This window comes from Notothenia rossii (assembly GCF_949606895.1).
Source record: "Notothenia rossii genome assembly, chromosome: 5".
Lineage (NCBI taxonomy): Eukaryota > Metazoa > Chordata > Actinopteri > Perciformes > Nototheniidae > Notothenia > Notothenia rossii.
This window is the reverse complement of record NC_136903.1, coordinates 36414523-36436308: the sequence shown is the minus strand read 5'-3', so window position 1 is coordinate 36436308 and position 21786 is coordinate 36414523. Positions and strand designations below refer to the sequence as shown.

Genomic DNA, 21786 nt, shown 5'->3' with positions numbered 1-21786 from the left:
ATGTCATCCAATACTGTAAGAGCATGTAACAGTTAAGGTGTCATTGTCACTGCTGTACTGTTGTCCCGGGGACAGACCAGGGGGTCAAATGAGGAAAACACAGACATTTCAGAAGAGGAGCTGTGTCGATGACATTTAGAGCGCTAACTTTATTCTTTAACTTTGGATTGCTTTGTTTTCGTTCTCTCTGGGTCAGGTTTTGCTGCAACTAACTTGCTCTCTATTAACAGCTACTATTAATGGACAAACTTACATTGCCTTTTTGATTACGATGGAAATAAAATGAGCTTGAGTTGTTACTGTTTAATAATACTTTTTCAGGATCCACTTGAAACTTTAGCGGAGATCAGCCAAAAGGTTTTCACCCTGTTTAACTTCTTTCCAACAGAGAAAGGGAGGAGAAGAGAACAAAATCTGTACTGACAGAATGAAAGCAAAATAGAGAGGGAGTGAGAGAGTTGTCCAACACAAATAGAGCTGTGGTATGGAGGCCCCAGTCAAAACACACACACAGCAGCACACACTCCCTTAGCGTCCCTCTAACAGCACAATCTTTCCTTCTTTCCTTTATTGGAGTTCTTTCTTCACATGTTATCATTCTCTGTGACTATGTTTCGACCTAGTAACATTGGAGTTGTGACTTTTAGCTGAAATGACTTTCAGTTGGTTGAGATATTTGACTGAGGTGTTATTTTACTAGAATAATGTAAAGGGGCGCCATAATGGGGCAAATTCTTCTTTGCTGGTTATTATAACTGTAAGAGCTGATCACACGGTCTTTTATATACTGCCACTAGCAGGACATTTGTTTGCTGTCAACTAAGTTCCCTAAAATAGTATTAAAGGGGCCCTATTATGCTCATTTTCAGGTTCAAATGTGTGTTTAGTGCCTCTACTGAGACATGTTTCCATGCTTTAATGTTCAAAAAGGATAAACTCCCTCTGAAGGGAACTCTGGGATTTTAGCCTCTGCAGACCATTAATTTGCACAGAAAGAGGAAACACCAAATATCATTATAGGGCCTCTTTAAAACAGAACGTTTCTACACTTTATGTTTTATTTAACCTCTTATTATTTAACCAGTCGGCAACACACATTGTACAAAAATGACAGCCTCTGCCTTCTTAGAAACGTGCTAGTCTAGCGTTATGTTCTACCTGAAGGTAATATGCTCAGTTGTAACAATGTGGTGTAGAGGTTGAAATCCAAACCAAACTTAAGGGAAAATGCTTTACACAGTTGAAATAATGCGGTATGCTCAGCAAGCAGCTTATTCCTATGACAGCAGCACATTCATTCTGCCTCTTATTACTTGATTCTGCGAAAAGCTTTATTTTATGTAACCATGGCACTCATTTTTCAGCCAAGATATGTTCAAGTACGTTAGGAAGATCTGATATTCTTGGACACAAGCTGCTCAAAGAGTCACGTAAGAGACCTGTGCACATGCAGCTCAGGCATTACATACGTTTCTCACAGCTTTCAAATTATACTCATTTGCCATTTTTCCAATTAATTTGCAATTTGCACGAACACGTTCACACACACCAAAAGCTGAACAGAGCTTTGAAATCTGGAGATGTTTAAATTTGCTCTTTCTTTTTTTTCCTTTAACCACTGCTGGCAGCCTCCTCTGCTTTAACAGCACACACACACACACACACACACACACACACACACACACCCACACACACACACACACACACACACACACACACACACACACACACACACACACACACACACACACACACACACACACACACACACACACACACACACACACACACACACACACACACACACATACAGGGCTAAAATGATGATTGATGAAAGCCAGTTTCGAGTGTGTTGATATTCGAAATAAAAAACTCCTTTGATCCGGTGCCTAACTGCGTTTGTGTGAGTGCATTTTCCTGTAAGTGATTCTAACGTGTGTTTTAGGGAAAGAAACACTCTCCTGAGCAAATCTGTGACTTGCTCCGACCGACACTTCTCTAGAAGTCATCTCTTTGTAGTAGTTTGGCCCCAAGAATCAAGAGGGAGCATACCTTTTCCAGTCAGCATGATATTATAAATGTGTTCATAATAAAAGTAATAAAAGAAGTCCACATTGCAGGAATGTGGACACTCTAAAAACAAATGCCTTGGCTCAACAAAGAAAATCAACGCAACAGTTTGCATCGATGTTTATTGAGTTAAGACAACTTCTAATGAAATTTTTCTTAAAGCAACAACGTTATTTGAGTTAGGGGAGAAGGCTTTCCCTCTACAATCAGAGGTGTTTTTAATTACCACTTACTTAATAATTGGTAGCATAAACACAAGTTTTGAAGTTGATTACTCAAAAGATTAAGTTGTTCCGACTAGTTTTACCACATGATTTAAAAATAATTTTAAGTTGTATGTACTTAATTACCCTCATTCGGGATATACGTTTTTAAGTTGATTACTCAAAAAATTAAGTTGTTCCAACTTGTTTTACCGCATGATTTAAAAGGGATTTAAAGTTGTATGTACTTAATCACCATCATTGTGAACACACATTTTTAAGTTGACAACCATTTATAAATTAAGTTGCTCCAAATATATTGTATTCAATAGTTTTTTTTCTTAGCTTTTTCATGTTTTTGCCTTTAAAGAAAGAAATTAATTGATTCCACAACAAAAATATTAGGCAATTCACTTTTTATTTTTAACTGCAGTTGTTTATTTCAACACATGATGTTTCAATCAGGAGAGAATTCATTTAGTTTTAACATTTATTGACACATGCCATATGATAAGGTGCATGAACACCTGAAATCACAGCTGACTGCAGGAGAGAGGAGAACCATTTTATAGTTTGGTTGCAGCATGTTGATTGGCTGCTGGAGAATGAGGTGAAATGTAATAGGTTAAAGAGAACGCCTGTGATGAGCTGATTATATGCAGCTGCGGGGTGAATGTATATACACCCAGTCTTCCTAAAAGAACTTGCGCTGAGCTTAATTTAAATCTTGAAAAAAGATAAATAACACAAATTTAAATTGCCCACAAATAGTTAGCCATATTACCATTGGAAATGGGGACACAGCAGATAAATGCTGCCATCACAACAAAGTTAGAGGCCTTTGCGTATTTAAAACCAGTGCCAAATATGTACAATCTGTAAAGTTTTTGTAAAACTACAGAAACAAACTCTCAATGGCCACCAATCTGCAGATCACACACATCAATTTTACAAAAGATGTAACAAAGATGTTTACACTGCCGACAGTCATTATTTCAAACAGTATGGACACATTTAACGCAGAATGCTTGCTCATTAATTTGTTTCCCTCCACCACGATGGTTGCCATCGTATGGTCAGATCCTGGGGTGGACCGGTCACTGATGAAGGCGATATTCATATCCTTTTGAAGCACATTAAATAATAGGTCAGCGCATAAGAGATAATGAATTAGGTAATTGCATACTTTTTAAACTGTCACTCATTATTACCAGCTGCTAAAGCAACGCTTATTGTTTTCATCTATTGAGTCTGCATGTGTGTGTCATCATGGCAATGTGGTCCTGAAGACACACAGAGGTGGTTTTGAGTACTTTACCTAGTGTTTAAAATGCATGTGGACAGATTTGGTCAATCACAACCGTGCAAGTTTTAGTGTATCTTCTCATCGTTTTTGCAGGTTCCATACAATATTTGAACTGGTTAAGTGAAGAGCAGAAGCCACTTTTCAAATTGTACACAATCCTTTGCATGCCATTGCTGTCAACACCTATCCATGCTGAACGTTGCTAAGATATTATTGATTGGGGTGTGGCCAAAAGTGCAATATGCTTCGAAATGTAACTGACAGAGAGCAGCGCTTTTTTCCTTGGAATTTATTTTATTTCAAGATTTTTAATTACGTCGCTAAACTCCTTGAAAAGGACCTCTTGCTGTCAAAACCCATGCTGAACGTTGCTAAGATATATTAGCCTATGTGACTAAATGTAGACCACCAATACTGAACTCTGATCATAATGTTGTGAATATGATACCAGTGTATAAGACCAAACTGAAGAGAAGTAAACCGGAAAAGAAAGTAATAAGAACATGGACAAATGAAAGAAGGGAACAGTTGAAAGCCTGTTTTGATTGGACAGATTGGGACATTTTTCAGGAAGGTTCACTAGATGAAATAACTACTGTTACCAATGACTATATCAACTTCTGTGTAGAACTAGTTGTACCCACTAAAGAAATACAAATCTATCCAAATAATAAATCTTATGTGACTAAGGACATTAAAACCGTTATAAATACCAGGAAAATAGCTTTCAAAAACAAAGACTATGGAGCACTTAAACAGACAGAGAAAGAACTGAAAGTCAAATTGAAGGAATCAAAACTGGCACACAGGGAGCTTTTGGAAAATGCTTTTAAAGCCAAAAACCCCAAAAAGGTATGGGACACCATGAAAAACATGACAGGAATGTCACCCTCAGCTAAACCTATTGTGACGAACAATGAATTTTGTTTTGCTAACAAACTAAACACGTTCTTTACCCGTTTTGAGTCACTGGATAATTCTGCAAAGTGCACTGAAATGCTTGAAACCATAATACCTGCTTCCTCTGACAAAATGACCGTCAGTGTCGAAGAGGTCAGAAAAACATTTCAGTGCACCAACACCAAGAAAGCGGCTGGGCCAGATGGGTGCAGCGGTTTTCTGCTTTAGAAGTTTGCTACTGAGCTGGCTCCAGTGTGGCAACCCATCTTTCAGGCTTCTATTGACACGCACACCATCCCCCTGTCATGGAAGACTTCACACATCAAACCGCTGCCCAAAATTCCATGCCCAAAAGAACATAAGGACTACAGACCAATAGCCCTCACCTCAGTGATTATGAAATCACTAGAAATAATTCTGCTCCGATTTCTTATCAGTAAAACACAAGACAAACTGGATCCATACCAATTTGCCTATAAACAAGGGTGCGGCACGGAAGATGCTGTGGCCACTCTGGTTCACATCATCACTAAACATTTAGATAAACGCAACACCTATGCAAGAGCCCTCTTCCTAGACTTCTCATCAGCATTCAACACAATACAAGCAGACATCTTGGTGTCAAAAATTGCCAAAATGGAAGTAAATCCATACCTTATTTACTGGTATGCTGCTTTCCTCACTAGTAGAGAGCAACTTGTGAAGGGTAACAAAACCCTGTCATCTGCCATCACAACCAATGTAGGGGCCCCCCAGGGCTGTGTGAGTTCAGCTGTGCTCTTTACTCTCTACACTGATGATTGTCGTACCACACCAAATCAAGTCATCATTAAGTACTCTGATGATACTGCAATAATATCTCTGCTCAGTAACACAGACGACCCTGAGCTGCACCAAGAGGCTGTAAATCAGGTGGTTGAGTGGACTGATAACAATGCTCTTGAGATCAACACCAAGAAAACTGAGGAAATCATTTTTGGTTCACCATCAGACTCCCATAAAGTCCCCATTGTCATCCATACAGATAAAATCAAGCAGGGAGTTTCATACAAATACTTGGGTGTAATGATTGACCATCTGCTGTCATGGAAGGATCACATTGAACATCTGTGCAAAAAGACAAAACAAAGAATTTATTTTCTCCGCCGTCTTAGGTCTTTTGGGGCGAGCAGAGAAATTCTTCTGTTGTTCTTTACATCTGTGATCATGTCTATTCTGCAGAACTGCAATACTACCTGGTACAAATGTTTGTCAGCAGCTTTAAAATCAAAACTGCTCCACCTGTTAAAAATCTGCTCAAAGATTGTTGGTCAACCCTGTCAGAGACTCTATGACTCAGCCTATCATAACAACCTAGTGAGGCTGTCCAACAACATCATCTCTGACCCAAACCATGTTCTGAACAGTGAATATTAACTGCTACCATCTAATCGGAGATACAGGGTCCCACGATTCAATAAAGTCAGACTGAAGCACTCCTTCGTGCATCAGTCAATCCTCACAGTAAATACAGAGCTAAATCCCAGATCAAATGCACGCTGAAGGTTCTTTGAGCATGTTTTCTCTCACTGATTGTGCTGTTATGTTAAAGGAAGGCTCCAGTCATTAGATAGTTAATAAAAACTTCAGTATTTAGTGGAACATTATGTTTAAACCATACCCAGAAGAAATCAGCGATATTCCCCGGTAAATAATGATTTTATAGCTCTTTTTTATCAAAACCTGTATATTCCGTCAGGCAGCTGCCATTTTGGCCATTTTCAGTAGTCACATGATCCGAAAAACTAGGTCGTGACGTCATCTATGCGTTCACTTTGTAAACACGACAGCTCATTCGACGAAAACATGGCGGAGTATTTGAGTTCGGACTCGTCAGCCGAGGAAGAAGTTTTGAGCAATGTGGAGAGACTGGATGGGGGAATTCAGCCATACAGGTTCGAGCCAAGTGGCCAGAACCGTCAGGAATCCAGGGACAGTGACGATGAGGATGAACAGGACGGTGATCTTGCCGGAGACGATCCCTTTACTCGTGCAATTGATTTCGGGGGACGAGTAGGGAGACCTGTACATGAATGGTGTACTTGCGATCGGTGTGTAGCCATGGACAATCCTCTTATGAACATATGTTGTCATGAGTTTGAAGAGCTTGAAAATAAACTGTTCACAGACGACTTGGATTGCATATGTTTACACAGGGAATTCGACACTGTGGTGTTAGAAAAAGCTGTATTGAGAACAGCACTGGTTGCCATGAAGGATGTGAAACGCACCTCTTTGGTTGAACCAATAAATGAAAGGTGGGTAAATTTGACGGGTACAGCCCTTTCTTCTTAGCATTATATACTTTACAATTATTATTATTATTATTATTAATGGACATATCAACTAAAGACATTTTATTTGGTTAGGAAGTTCTGGATTAAAGATTGAATTGACTTTATCAAAAGTTTTATAATGACGTTTACATTCAAACATTGCCATGAGATTGAGGAAATGATTTTCATCCTCAATCTCATGGCAATGTTTGCACAGCCTGTCATTTACAGGAGTATTTGTGTATCGACCATATTCAATAAGAAGTTTATGGTTGTTCATTCTAAAGCGTCTCAAATGGATTCTGTCTACAATTACATGGCAAGGACATGAAGGACAATGACAGATAATTTTCAAAACCAAAACTTTACTAAGTATAGCCATGATAAAATAAATCAAAAAGCATATCTACAGAATGCACTCTTTGTAGAACAATGTAAGCTAGGAGTCCTAACACAGGGCTGCCAACATTTGAGTTCAGCTAGGAGTGAGATTTTTTTTGGTGAGCCGAAAAAAGAAACGTTCATGTACAATGCAAATAGTGAGTTTGGTAGAAATATACTGTATAATAGTAAAGTTATTTAAGATGATGCCATATTTATTGAAGATTTTACATTATAAATATTCCCCACAATTATTCAAAAGCATATTCTTCTAAACTCTCTGCTGTAGTATGACCAACAGGAGACTATTGATGTGTGTGGTGAGTTTGGTAGTAATAAGCTGTATAATAGAGAACCGCAGTGACGCGTCCAAAAACCCGGAAGTAAGTTAGCATTTTTAGCACTTCCGGTTCCTTCCTCAAAAAGCAATGCATTTTTTCCATAGGGTTTTGGAAAATAGCTCGAAATAAGGTCTGTGGTTGACACAAATTTAAGAGATAAATCACGTTTTGTTCTACGACATTAAATACATTAGCAGTGACCCCACTGGTGATTTTTGAAGAGTTTACGTGTCTGAAAAACTATGGTTGTTACCGAGTGGCTGAATAGGACTACAGAAATTGTCGAGGCCGTTGTACGTCATTACGCCGAACACGTGAACACTCCCGCTAAGTTTTTTTCCCCCTGTGTTCTGCTTGAAAGCAAGTACATACATGCCTATCTTTAGTATCTGTATATCTATATCTGACCATTAGAATCTGTATTTTTGAAATTCTCGTTTTAACACCGTAGTTCTACAAATGATAGAATAATTAATTACCAGTGTTTTCCAATTTTACTCGGCAGTTCGTTTCGTTAGCTAACGTTAGCTAAAGCTAGCGCTACTAGTTAGCTACGCAATTTTTTTGCTCCGGGTTGCAGCCACAGGTCTTCGCATGAAACGTGCTTGTTCTATCGTTTCCCGGCCAGAGCACTCGTTTCTTCTCCGGCTGCGGATAGAGACCAATGTAATGTGCCGAGCTCGGAGGACTGCGCGTATTGGCTTTTTTTTTTTTACAAAATGTGATTGTAGTTCGTTGTCAACCTTACCACGGTACTTAGGAGACGTCATTTGTGTCTGAATAACGTTTTCATGAGTTATTGATCCGTGAAATCAGAATCTTCCAATATCGTTCCAACTTTACTGGACTAAGCCAGAAGACCGCCTCATTTCGTAGACCGCTCGGTTTGCTGTTCCTTCACTTTATTTTTATATTTATATATATTTGTTTTGGACGAAAACTTAGCGTGAGGAAAGGCAAGTGTGGCGTGAGTGCGTGAGATATGGGTTAATTGCGTGACTCTCAAGCTCAATGCGTGAGTGTTGGCAGCCCTGCCTAACATAATAATGGTACAATGTAGTTGAATAAATTCCATAGTAGTTAATCAATCAAATAAAGAAAGCATTCCGGAGCATTCACGGAGCATTCCGTGGATTGTTCCTATCCGAATTGTGGCAATGTTTCGCGATACAATGAGGCATATTTCAATAGAATTGGGAGAGTAACTAGAGTAAACAACATGAACAAAGCACATATGTCAATTTGTCCTCAACACCAGACGCAGAGTTCACGTCAGTTCCGGTCAAATAAGTCATGTGACTCGTCAACATGGCGCCGCCCACAGGGTTGATCCATCCATCCATCCATCTTCTCCCGCTTATCCGTGGTCGGGTCACGGAGGTAGCAGTTCCAGCAGAGAGCCCCAAACTTTATTTTCCCTGGCCACATCAACCAGCTCTGACTGGGGGATCCCAAGGCGCTCCCAGGCCAGCGAAGAGATATAATCCCTCCACCTGGTTCTAGGTCTACCCCTTGGTCTCTTCCCAGCTGGACGTGCCTGGAACACCCCCCTAGGGAGGTGCCCAGGTGGCATCCTAACTAGGTGCCCGAACCACCTCAACTGGCTCCTTTCGATGCGAAGGAGGAGCGGTTCAACTCCGAGTCCCTCCCGGATGACCGAACTTCTCCCCTTATCCCTAAGGGAGACACCAGCCACCCTGTGGAGAAAACCCATCTCGGCCGCTTGTACCCGCGATCTCGTTCTTTCGGTCATGACTAGGAATGCACCGAATATTCGGCCACCGAAAATTATCGGCCGAAAATGGTTAAAAAGGCCATTTCGGCTTTCGGCCGAAAGGGTTTTAGCACCGAAAAAATATCACCGAATGTCAGAGAACAGGGTTACGTTAATCATACTCCGCATATTTGTCCGGGTGTTTTGATTTCAAGTGGTGGAGTAATCCGGAAGTGGTGAAAGTCTTTGCAGTTACACCCCCTCGAGAAATGTCAGCTGAACACGTTTTACAAATCGCAATCCGCACCTCTCTCTCTGATATTTTTAAATATCTCCAAGCGGCAGACATGTTGGCTGTGAGCCAGCCGCGAGCATGGTCGCGCGCCGTGCTTGTCGCCGCGTTTTGATTACGTCATCACAACAACACGTTAGGTTACCAAACTTATAGGTGCATTTGTTGTTGTTGAAGGCCTGGCTGTTACAGTCTTTATTTACACTATTTTGTTGTAGGCCTACTGGTCTAGATGTTTATGCAGTTTTAAAGCACCTTGGCTTTGTTCTGAATGCACTTTGTTGTAGTTATCCTACAGAGAAAAGAAAATGCACTTGACTTGGAATTAATGTACTGTATGCATTCAAAAGTGCTGAATAAATGTTTTATGGACCCATAATAGTGATTATTATTTAAGTTAAGTTTTACCATAATCATGTCTTTTTCCATAATCAGGTAGCTAAACAACATTGGTAAAAAATGTATACAATATATATATATATATATATATATTTATATATATATATATATATATATATTTCTATTAATCATTTTCAGCCTTTCGGCATTCGGTTTTCGGCCAACTGTTTCCTATTTTCGGTATCGGTTTCGGCCAAGAATTTCCCATTCGGTGCACCCCTAGTCATGACCCATCCTTCATGACCATAGGTGAGGGTAGGAACAAAAATGGCCCGGTAGACAGAGAGCTTTGCCTTCTGGCTCAGCTCCCTTTTCGTCACAACGGTGCGGTAAAGCGACTGCAGTACCGCTCCCGCTGCTCCGATTCTCCGACCCATCTCACGCTCCATTGTTCCCTCACTCGAGAACAAGACCCTGAGATACTTCAACTCCTTCACTTGGGGTAAGGAGGGTTGATGTTATTTCGGTAATTAATCAGCTTAAAATCACTGATAACGTCATCGGAGAAAAAAAATAAAAAAAAGACTTGCAGAGACTGGTCTGTTTTATCAGATGATAATTATTTAAAAATGTGTGTCATGAGGATTCCCTCCCTTTAAATGTTTGTTGTTCGTGTTTCATGTATTGTGTCTGGATACTTGTCTTTTGATGTTGGACATGGAGCTGCTGTGACGCAAGTCAAATTTCAGACTTGATCTGACCAATAATGTATTATCGTATCGTATCGTATCGTATCTTCCTTTTCTCCAAGGTACACGACAAGGCAGCGGATGGCTATAGTTCTCTGAGTACTTCAATTGTATTGTGCTATTTTTGAAAAAGGAAAAAAAGAAATTACCTACATGAATATATTCTGAATGGGTGACTGCCAACAACTTGCATTTCAATGACAACTCTAAATAACGATCCTACCTCAAGAAGCATGTCCTTAATCTTCTTCACCGAGATTCATTTTTAATAAAAAGCGATATCACAATAGTAACCAAAGTATTTTTACTCTCACAGTAGCCTCTACTACTTTGTATCCTCTCACATAACTATTCACAGTTCAAAGGCTGCTAAATTTGGTCAAACAGCAATTTGCCTATACAGTGCAACCACAACGCTATCTACTGTATTTGAATGACAAAAGATGACACTCACCTTAAAATGTCCTTTGTATATTTTTATTTGTCTTAACTGTCGGAACTTGTCCAGGCATGTTAAGTGGGAGTGGACTTGAAATCCTTAACTCAAGGTGTAAAACAATTAAGTTATCAAGCCAATTGCATTAGTTACTACAACTTGAATTTTGTTTTAAGTCAATTAACGCAGAAATCAGAGTTCAAATTACACACAATATTAAGTTGATGTATTTACCAACATTATTACGTCAACACAACTTATAAATTAATATTTGCATCTTAAAATGTTTATCCAAATCAATGAACTCATATTTTTATTGCAACCATGCATTTAAATAAGTGGAGGTGAAAGGTCGCCTGAGTTCGTTTTTAGAGTGTAGTTTCACTTCTACAGAATACATCTAATAATCATACAATGGTTTCATACAATTTTGCCGATATTCTTCTGTCATCATTTCACGGAAAGGTCTTGGGTGATAATTAGGGTATTGACAAGAGCATCATTTTTGTCTCACAACTTTATAGTTGTTTTATACCCAGCCCGAGGTGGGTTGGGTGCTGAAGCTAATCTTGTGTTTAGGCTGCACCATTTGGGTATTGGTTTAATCATGATAATATTGCGTTGTCGTACAGCTAACCTTAGTGCCAAAGGCTGTTTGTGTTATTAAGCTTAAGCTGGTTACTGCATCTGGTCTTCCGAAACACATTGGTGGGCAAGCATGTGCATCTGTGGGTTTGAGGAATAGGGTTAGGCCCTCTGTCGACTGAAAGCAATTCATGATCAATCAAGTAATAATACAATTACTGTCCAATTCAAATTGATGGCACGTGTTGAGTGTGTAAAAGTACTATTAATGGAACAAATCCTGTGGTTCTTTTTGTTCCTGCAGTGAGACTGTGGTGGAGGGCACCCTGACCCACCCTTTTGCCCTGACACTGTCTGAGGAGACCTTATACTGGACCGACTGGCAGACCCGCTCCATCCACGCCTGCAACAAAAACAGTGGAGATAAAACCAGAGAGATCCTCAGTGGGATATACTCTCCGATGGACATCCAGGTCCTGGAGGCCTACCGGCAGCCTAACAGTGAGTGAATTGTGAAATAAGATCAATATACCATCAAGCCTTTATATGAAAGTGGTATCATTGTTCTGTGGTGATTGATACATAATGAGACATTGACTACATGAGCTAATCCTATGTTCTTCTTCACTTCTCCCTCTCTGTCTCTGATGTGTGACTGCAGTCCTGACCCCCTGCAGTGACAGTAATGGAGGCTGTAGTCATCTCTGCCTGCTCTCTCCAGTGCAGCCTTTCTACAGCTGTGCCTGCCCCACTGGAGTCCAGCTTAAACCAGATGGGAAGACATGCAAACCAGGTAGGGGTCTTCTTTCATCAGCCACTGGTAGCCCCTGTGAGAGGGCACTGCTAACAGTTTCTTATTGTCATTATTCATTTGTTTGTACGGATATTAAGGATATGATTATTTGTCAATGGAGTTATAACTTACAAATGTTGAAAACAAAGGCTCAAGCAAAGCATGTGAGGTATACAAAATACAAATATACAAATGTGTGCAACACAACGTGTGTCGCATTCTGACAACCCGTAACAGCTGCCTAGCACTTCTGCTTTAGTGGCATACGGTGTGTTTTGTTTTTTATTACAGTTGTCAGGTGTAATTAATAAATACACAACGACAATAACAGAAGATCCATCATAGTGAAAAATACCCCATCTATAGATATGCTGCTAGAAATGATAGCAACAAGTACCTACTGATTCAAAGCATTTCTTGTGAACAATTAATATTGCTAAAGTAGTCCCGGTTTATGTTCCGCAACATGGAGTTTTATATAACCTGTGATCATATTCTTCCATTAAACAATAAATAATACAAGTATTACTCCATTTTATGGCTCTAAATCTTGTTATTGATTAGTCAGAATGGCTACAGTAACTAGGCTAACATCATCCATGTAATACGAGAGAAACTTCACATTATACAATCCTTTATTTACATGTTAACTTAAACTGAACATCTATGGGGAAACATACATTAGGGGACATTACTGGTGTGACAATTATACAGAGGTTACCACTTTAAGGGTGCCATTAGGTAACGCTGATGGAGCAAGAGCAGCACTGCTATAGAGTGGCGAAGTCACGCCCATCTACTTCCGGTCCATGGGACCTTATTTCGGAAAAATAATGTATTGAAGTCAATGAAGAGAGAAAACGTATCTTTCGATCCCGTTTGAATTGTGCCATGAATTACACATTATGTTGTTTGTCAATCTTAAAAAATAATTTCCATGTCAAAAAAGTCACAGTTTGTCGTAAAACTGTTGAAATATAAGACTATGAAAAATACGCAACTAGAAAGACTACAAATCCCAGAGTCGCGTAAGTGATGTCACCATTGTTTTCCTCCACTAAGAGATAGCTAAGATCAGCGCCATATAGATAGAATCTATCTATATGGCGCTGGCTAAGATAAGATAACTTTAACAAGATGCCTGTGTGCTTAGTACCAGGTTGTTATCATACTAGCAATGGGTCTTGCTCGTTCTTTCGCTTCCCGTCTGATGAAAGGACCAGGAGTGGCTGGATCAAGTTAGCTACCTAGCTAGTAGCTAGCACGTTAGTTAGCATTACAGCCTTGTCATTTTTATTAGCCTTAATATGAAGTAACATTAAGTAACCCAAAATGTAAACAGTAAGAGTAGTAGTCATATTTCGTGAACCCTTTGAAGAGTACTGTCACCGGTGTGATCATTCTATAATACACAATTTAAGCACGGGTGAGAAATGCTAACGCTAACGCTAGCATCGGCGATCGCTGATCTTTTGTACTTCATGCTATCTGCACAAATGGTTGACATTAAACATTAAAAAGACCAGGCAGTTCAGAGAGAATCAAAGGAAGGCAGGCAGGCAGCTTTGCATGACATTCTTCTGGATGTGTTTCCTTGTGGTGATAGTGAGGGTTGTCAATCGTTTTGTTGACAAGACAGTAGTGACGGCCATCTTGGTGACGTGTGTTGTTCTGCGAGACCAAAGATGTAGTTAATTGAGCGTTTCACACAAACAAATGTGTTACTTCACAGTTTTACAAAAATGCCTTCTTTTTTTTTAATTGCAAAATTATCTTTTAAATTGACAAACATCATATGTGTAATTCGTGGCACAATTCAAACGGGATCGAAAGATAATCTTTCTCTCTCCATTGACTTCAATTCATAATTTGTATTACTATAGTTATTCTTTCAATTCAATCGTTGTTGGTAAAGCAGACTGGTTCTTAACTGAAAACTAGCCCCGGAACGGGACTAGAATAGCCGCTTTCACACCAAGTACTTTGCCGTACTTAGTACCCCCATGGAACTAAGTACAGATCGCGTTCAAACCGGAGTAAGTTCCCTGAGGGAAGATTACGCAAATGAAGCCACTGACGTCACTTCATCTTCTTCTGCTTTGGGTTTACTGGCAGGCCACAAACCACTTCACGGCGTATACTGCCGCCCGAAGTCCCCGGGCGGAAGTCCCTGGAGTTGGGGACTCGCTTCAGTAGAAGCTGCTGGGACTCCCAGCAGCTTCTACTGAAGCTTTCCGAGTAAATAGCCAGAACGCCGACAACACTTTTTTTTTGTGTTGCCATAAGTTTTTCACTACAAATGGGAGTAAAAGTTTTCGGAACTAAGTACTCTTTTTGGTGTGAACGCAGAATTCCAGGCACTATCGGAATTAAACGGGAAAAGTATGGGGAAAAGTACTCCGGTGTGAAAGCACCTAATTAATGGAACTGATTTCAGTGGATAGAGGTATTACAAATGTTAAACAACTAAAGCTTAAAAGGATTGATAAGCGGGTGAGATGGTTAGAATTGATACATTCTATTTAAACCCAGCCCTATCCGTGGATGCATTCGTTTTTGTCTATGGTGAGTCATGTAGTGATACAGCATGGAGTGTATCAGCTTGAGAACAAGTAAGAGTGACCTCTATGATAGCAGAGTGGGACACTAACTGACCAGCCGCCATGTTGATTCCCACGATTCTAAAACAATAGAGCCTTATTCTGCGAAAACACAACAGTGTGTTCGAGTGCGTCTGTCTGCTAGGCTGTGTTATGTGAATGTAATACATTTGAATGAAACATGCCAGCCAATCACTTAGCCACCGTTGACAATAAAAAAAAACAATGCTCTATTGTGTCAGAGTGTGTGTGTGTGAGTCTTTGTGTCCATGCTCCTAATTTGTTTTGCTTGGCTGGTTAAATTGAAGGCATTTGTTATTACGCTGGCAGCGGAGCGTGTGTGTGCGTGCGTTTGTGTGTGTGCGCTTGCGTGTGACTGTTTGTCAGGGGTCCCTAAGTGTCTCAGAATGAAGTGAAGCCGAAGAGGAGAGGGGAATCACAGATGCTTTCCCTCCTTCCTTTTCATTTTTTACCTTCATTTATCCCCCCTGGCCTCTGTCATTCAGGTAAGGATGGAACAACTTTCTGTGTCAAATCTGATTGGTGCCAAGGCTGAGAGATGCCAGAATTGGATGGGTTGGGAAAGAGCAGCTGGAAAAGAGAGGGAGAACATTTACAGGATTTGGAGAACTATGTGTTGTTGATATCTGAGCTATCTGACATTAGTGTAGATATTTAGATTATGTACTATAGGGTTAGGTTAGGTTGGGTTAGGGTAAAGGCCCTGACACACCAGGCCGAAATCAGTCGTTTTCGTTCGTCGGACGACGAAGCGTGCCCTGATGCCAAAACTCAATTTGGTGTGTCCCGCACCGTCGGCCGTGACACGCCTTATTTGGCCTTTCATGGCCGACGCACGGCCGATTCAACATCGGCCGTGACAAAGAAATCACTCTGATTGGCTGTTCAGCTAGCGAATCAGTGCATGAGAAGCGAAACGGTTGCTTGAGAATGTCTTCCACAAGCAACACTCCAATGGCTGATAGCTCCAGTACCGCACAAAACATGTTTTCGATGGACGAGAGTGAAAATGGAACGCACACGCTATTTGTTTTTTGTTTGTATCACGTAGTCTGCTCTTCTTCTCTGTCTTCCGGTTGTTGCCTCTTTTGAATGACGAATACACACTACTACACACTACTCACACATGCGCAGTTCGTACGTGCTCGGCTGAAGTCTTTGCGGTGTGTTCCAGTGCGACACATGGCCAAGACGCAGGAAAACTCGCCGACGCAACAGTCGGCGTTGGCGAGTTCTCTGGTGACTGCTTGGTGTGTCAGGGCCTTTAGGGTTATAATGTTCTGTAGCAGAGACTTTTAAAGTGTCCCATTTATGCTTTTTGGGTTTCCCTTTTTGCTGAAACACCTCCAGTGGACTCCTATGTTTACTTCTCTAACATTATGACATCACTATGTAGCACTTGAGCTTGGATTGGCTAGCGCTTCAACACATTGTACGTGATAGGTCTGATTGTGTGGTTTCATACAGAGGGTGAAAAGAGGTGCTGCAGCACAGGCAGTATGAGAAAAAGAAACAGCTTTTTGAACAATAAAGCATGGAGACATGTCCCAGTAGAGACACTACATACTGATATGAACCTGAAAGTCAGCATAATAGGGCCCCTTTAACTACAGATATTTTAAATTTTGAATAGATCTACTTGAACTGTCAGTATTATTACTTTACAGTCGAATGTTTGGCTTAAGATTCAGGTGTACTGATCTGAAACATGAGACAAAGACAGGAAAGAAGGCAGTTCAGGGAATAGAAAGCGAGAGACACACTTTAAACTGCTTTCAATGCGAGCTCTGCAGAGTCAGAGGTGTGAGAGAAAAATACACACTTTAATTGTCTCCCGTGAGGTGAGTTTGGCTCTTGTTATATCTGGACCAACAACCAGAACACAGTGCAGGCTCCCTCAGGACAGCAGAGCCCTTTGTTTTCAGGCCGGAAGGAGCAAAGAGGAGAGAAGCGAAAATACTAAATCTATGTTTCTCACCACAGATAGAGACATCTTTTTTTTCTCTTTGACTTTATTTGTCTGTAGGAAATCATTATTGGGGTATATCGCTCTATTTTCTTTATATTAGATAGGATGTGGAGAAAACAAGTATATTCAGGTACGTCTTGTGCTTTAATTTATTGTTTTCATACTCCTATATACTTCTATTTCACTATATATTACCAGGAAGCACTTTAGAATCCAGTACATTTATGTCACCGATGCAGTTACTACTTAGCTTTAATATTAATCTCTTATTACAACACCTGATAAGCTCATAAAATACATATTCTTGTTAAAGAATGTCAAAACATGTCAGATGTCTATGAGTTGTGGGCTGTTCCACCAAAGTGTTCGTATTATGCTAAATGTCACAAATAAAGCAGAGATAAGGGAATGAAACCAGATTTTGAATGAAACCACCCTCACTCCCATTGCTCCCTGGGCGTTGTACAATAGCTGCCCATTGATCCTACTACTAGGATGGGTTATAAGCAGAGAACAAATGTCACTGTGTGTGCTGTGTGCTCTGCATGTGTGACCATTAAAAAGGGTTTCATCCCTCCAATTCTTCTTAACAGCTCTGAAATATTGTACAATATCCCAATGGAAGTAAAAATGTCTTCTGTTAGTGGAGTTCATAATGATACCGCAGAACTTTCTACTTTCGTCACATTCAGATATCTGTATATAATGTAGTGAAAACTAGCTAGGCTGCTCTAACTGTAGTTTGTCAGAATTGTCATCTAATAATGTGGTGCGTCTTTGACTGCTCATGACTTTATTCTACTTTTACTTGAAGGGGAGTGAGTTAACATGTTTATTGATACTTGAACTTTATACACAATTTAGACATGTAAAGTATGGTGTTGTTTAATCGTGGGTGTGTTTGTTGTTGTTGTTGTTAAAAGACCTTTTCTTGGACTCGTTCATTTTGGTTTCTAAGCCCATTATACAAACGCATATTGGCATAAAAGCGCTACACTTATCAAATCAAATCAGGTTTTATTTATAAAGCACATTTTAAAACGATTTTGGGTCGAGACCAAAGTGCTGTACATGCAAATAACAAATAACACATTACTACATTCGCAAAAAACAGAAGACAATAAATTACCACAACAAATATAAAAATCCAACACAGGGAATTGTCCGTGGTCATACTCTGCTCGGACTAGAAGGCCAGGGAGAAGAAGTGAGTCTTTAGTTTTGTTTTAAAAACTCCTAGAGTCTGGGCCGACCTCATATGGAGGGGCAGAGTGTTCCAGAGCCTGGGACCAGCTGCTGCGAAGGCTTGGTGCCCTCGGGTTTTGAGCCTGGTCTGGGGCACTACCAGCAGTAGCTGGTCAGCAGACCTTAAGGCTCCGGCTGGGGTGTAGCGCTGAAGGAGTTCAGCTATATAGGCCGGAGCCAGCCCATTTAGTGCTTTAAAAACAAATAAAAGGAGTTTAAAATCGAAGCCAGTGCAGTTAGGCCAGAATTGGGGTAATGTGGTCACGCTTTTTGTGGCCATTAAGAAGACATGCAGCGGCATTCTGCACTAGCTGAGGCCTGGTCCATACCCACATACAGACCGTTGCAGTAATCCAACCTTGTGGTTACAAAGGCGTTGATAACCCTTTCCAATTCTTTAAAAGATAAAAACGACTTGGTCTTAGCCAATAGTCGTATTTTAAAAAAGCAGGTTTTAACTACGCTGCTGACCTGTTCATCAAATTTAAAAGTGCTATCGAAGGTCACTCCAAGGTTCTTGACTTAGACCTCCTGATTAAGAGCAGGGAAGCAGTCCATTCAGTCAGTCTGTGTGTAGAACTAATGTTAGCTCCAAAACCAAAGTGCACAGCTGTCAACAACATCATTAGGGGTCATTAGTCTGATATTAAGACCTTATTAGACATGACTTACGATACCAGCAATTTGTCAAGTACATTTCCTCAATTAAAAATAGGAGGGAATTTATAAAATTATTTGTTTTGTTTTAATTCTAAAATTCCAAAATGTAACAAAATATGTTTGGAAATATCCCATGTGCTGGGGCTCAGTCAAGCCTGGGGCCCATTTACACGTTTCATCCTTTCTGTCTCACCTTTTCAGTTCGGTCTCTATAATGAAGGCACTGGAGATCCAGCCAAATCATCTTTAAAAAAACAAAACTGAAATGTGTTTTTTTATGGCTACAATTGTACAAATCACCACTGTGCGAGTGTTCATATCAGTAAATCCAATTGCCTCAGAGCTGAATTTACTTCAGCACAAACCCCCCTGTGACCAATTTTGACTGAAAATAAGTGCAGCTTAGAATCAATATGAACTGACTGTTAACAACGAATCAAACGTGTCTGTTGTTCAGGAGCAGAGCAGGTTCTGCTGCTGGCTCGAAGGACAGACCTCCGGAGGATCTCACTGGACCTGCCCGACTTCACTGACATAGTGCTACAGGTAAGCCCACACACACAACCGCACATACGCACACACTCTCTTTCAGGTATTTATCATTGTTCCTCTGCTCATGCAGGTCGATGACATTCGCCATGCCATAGCTATAGACTATGACCCAGTTGAGGGTTACGTCTATTGGACGGATGATGAGGTTCGGGCCATCCGCCGATCCAACATTGACGGCAGCAATGCCATGATGCTGGTTACCACGGAGATCAACCACCCAGATGGCATTGCTGTTGACTGGGTGGCCAGAAACCTGTACTGGACCGACACTGGCACTGACCGGATCGAGGTACATCTTTACACGACAACAGTTCCACCAGTTATATTAATCTTAAAACCAGTGTTTAAGCAACATATAAATATCTACAATACTGCTGTTCGACCAAACACATTATACCTGTATGTATATGCATATATCGCCATTGAAGACTAATTGGTTTAATGTGGCATTTCAGGTAACCAGGCTGAATGGAACGTCTCGGAAAATTCTGATTTCTGAGAATCTGGATGAACCCAGAGCCATCGTCCTGGACCCCGTCAATGGGTACGGTTAGCCTCTGTTTATGCATGGGGTATATATTCTGGGGAGAGTGGACATTAAGATAAAAAAAATATATATAGAAAAACCTCTTACAAATACTTACTTCTTTTAGGCCAACGAACAAAAGCTAGTGTAGACAATTTTTTGCAACATTTAGATGCCCATGTTGGGAATTAAAAGAGAAACCACAGTCTATGAATGAGAATGAGTCTTAAAACCCTGAAATGAGTTAGCATTTTACCACTTCCGGTTTCCTCATCACAAAGTTGAATGTGTTTTTGGTTAGATGCCTGAAATAAGATCTATGATTAACAAAAGCTGAAGAGACTTTTTACGATTTTTCCGACATAAAATACGTCAGTAAATTCCCTTCTGTTGAATATCCGAATCTTCTATGTGTCATAAAAACTGCTGTTTCTAACAATTAGCCTTCTTTAGCTTAGCGATGGAAAATCTTGTGAGTGTGAAGTACGAGAAGGATAGATTTTATGCACGGAGCCGTGTGGGGCAGTGGACTAGTGCGTTGGTGTTGGGATCAGGGGGGCACAGATTCAAACCCCACTAGAGTCAGCATGTTGTTGTGTCCTTGAGACACTTCACCCCAAATTGCTCCTGTGGGGATTGTCCGCAGTATTGAGTATGTAAGTCGCTTTGGATAAAAGCGTCTAACAGGTACAATGTAATGTACTCAGTGGAAAATGTGTAAATTGTACAAGAAGTCTTTGCATTTTTTTTCATTGCCTCCTCTGTCTCTTTCAGCTTTATGTACTGGACGGACTGGGGCGAACATCCTAAGATAGAGCGGGCCCACCTGGATGGAACGGAGCGGCTGGTTCTGCTTAACAGCTCTCTGGGCTGGCCCAATGGACTGGCTATAGATCACGCTGCAGGAAAGCTCTACTGGGGAGATGCAAAAACTGACAAGATAGAGGTATGTCTTCAAAACATCTATGCATGGTTTCACTGAAAGACAGGGCAGAGAGGAAATGATCAAGAAAAGATGAGGTGGAATGAGGATACATTAGATGTGTTATGCAATAGCTGGACAGCCTCATGCAGCCTTGTGTAAGGTGGTTGTCGTCAGCTCCCATGTGGTCCGGTTCGTCTCCTTTGTTTGATTGTTTGTTTAATTAGATCCCCATTAGCTACTGTGCTGCAACAGTGGCTATGCTTCCCGGGGGGTCCCATTCAAAACTTTAACAGAAATACACCAATTAACATCCATAACCTTCATACTCACAATAAGACTCAACCACCAAGACACACAGCAGACAACACCAATTCAAAGCCTTTCTGATACATCCTCTGACGAGTTGCACATTCTCTGACAGTGTCAAATGACTGTGTATTTGTTCTAATGAGACACGGGAAAGAAGGTCATTTAGGGGCTACAATCAAAAACATGTTTGTCTTCTTCCAATATTAACACTTGACTCTTTTGACTGAAAAAAGATCCCTTAAGTGAAAAATATCGGATCATGAATGATTGAAAGATGAGCTAAAACATGTTATGTCAAAATAGTGGCTGTGTGTTTGTTTGAGACGTAGCAGTGACACGTCAAGAAATGACTCCATGCTGACAGCTGTCATCTTGTCATTTATTCCATTGAGCAGGAGTGATTCAGACCAGAGTCCTGCACGGGTCTGATTTTCAAGATCCGCTCCCGCCCCGCACCGGCGACGTGCAATACCGAACCCACCCTGCTACCCGCACAAATTGCCAATTAGTTCCCCAACCCGACCCGTCGGCACAAGATCCGCAACCCGACCCCGC

At 40.7% G+C, this 21786-nt stretch overlaps 1 protein-coding gene across 1 annotated transcript in view; it reads left to right on the top strand.

The window, feature by feature from the left end:
- The window catches only part of lrp5 (low density lipoprotein receptor-related protein 5), a 95470-nt gene that overhangs the window by 22158 nt on the left and 51526 nt on the right, over positions 1 to 21786 (top strand). Inside the window, exons 6-11 of the mRNA XM_079680039.1 lie at positions 11936 to 12132; positions 12293 to 12424; positions 19377 to 19465; positions 19542 to 19760; positions 19927 to 20015; positions 20772 to 20943. Of these exons, the coding sequence (XP_079536165.1) occupies positions 11936 to 12132; positions 12293 to 12424; positions 19377 to 19465; positions 19542 to 19760; positions 19927 to 20015; positions 20772 to 20943 (898 nt within the window). The remainder of the gene's footprint in view (positions 1 to 11935; positions 12133 to 12292; positions 12425 to 19376; positions 19466 to 19541; positions 19761 to 19926; positions 20016 to 20771; positions 20944 to 21786) is intronic.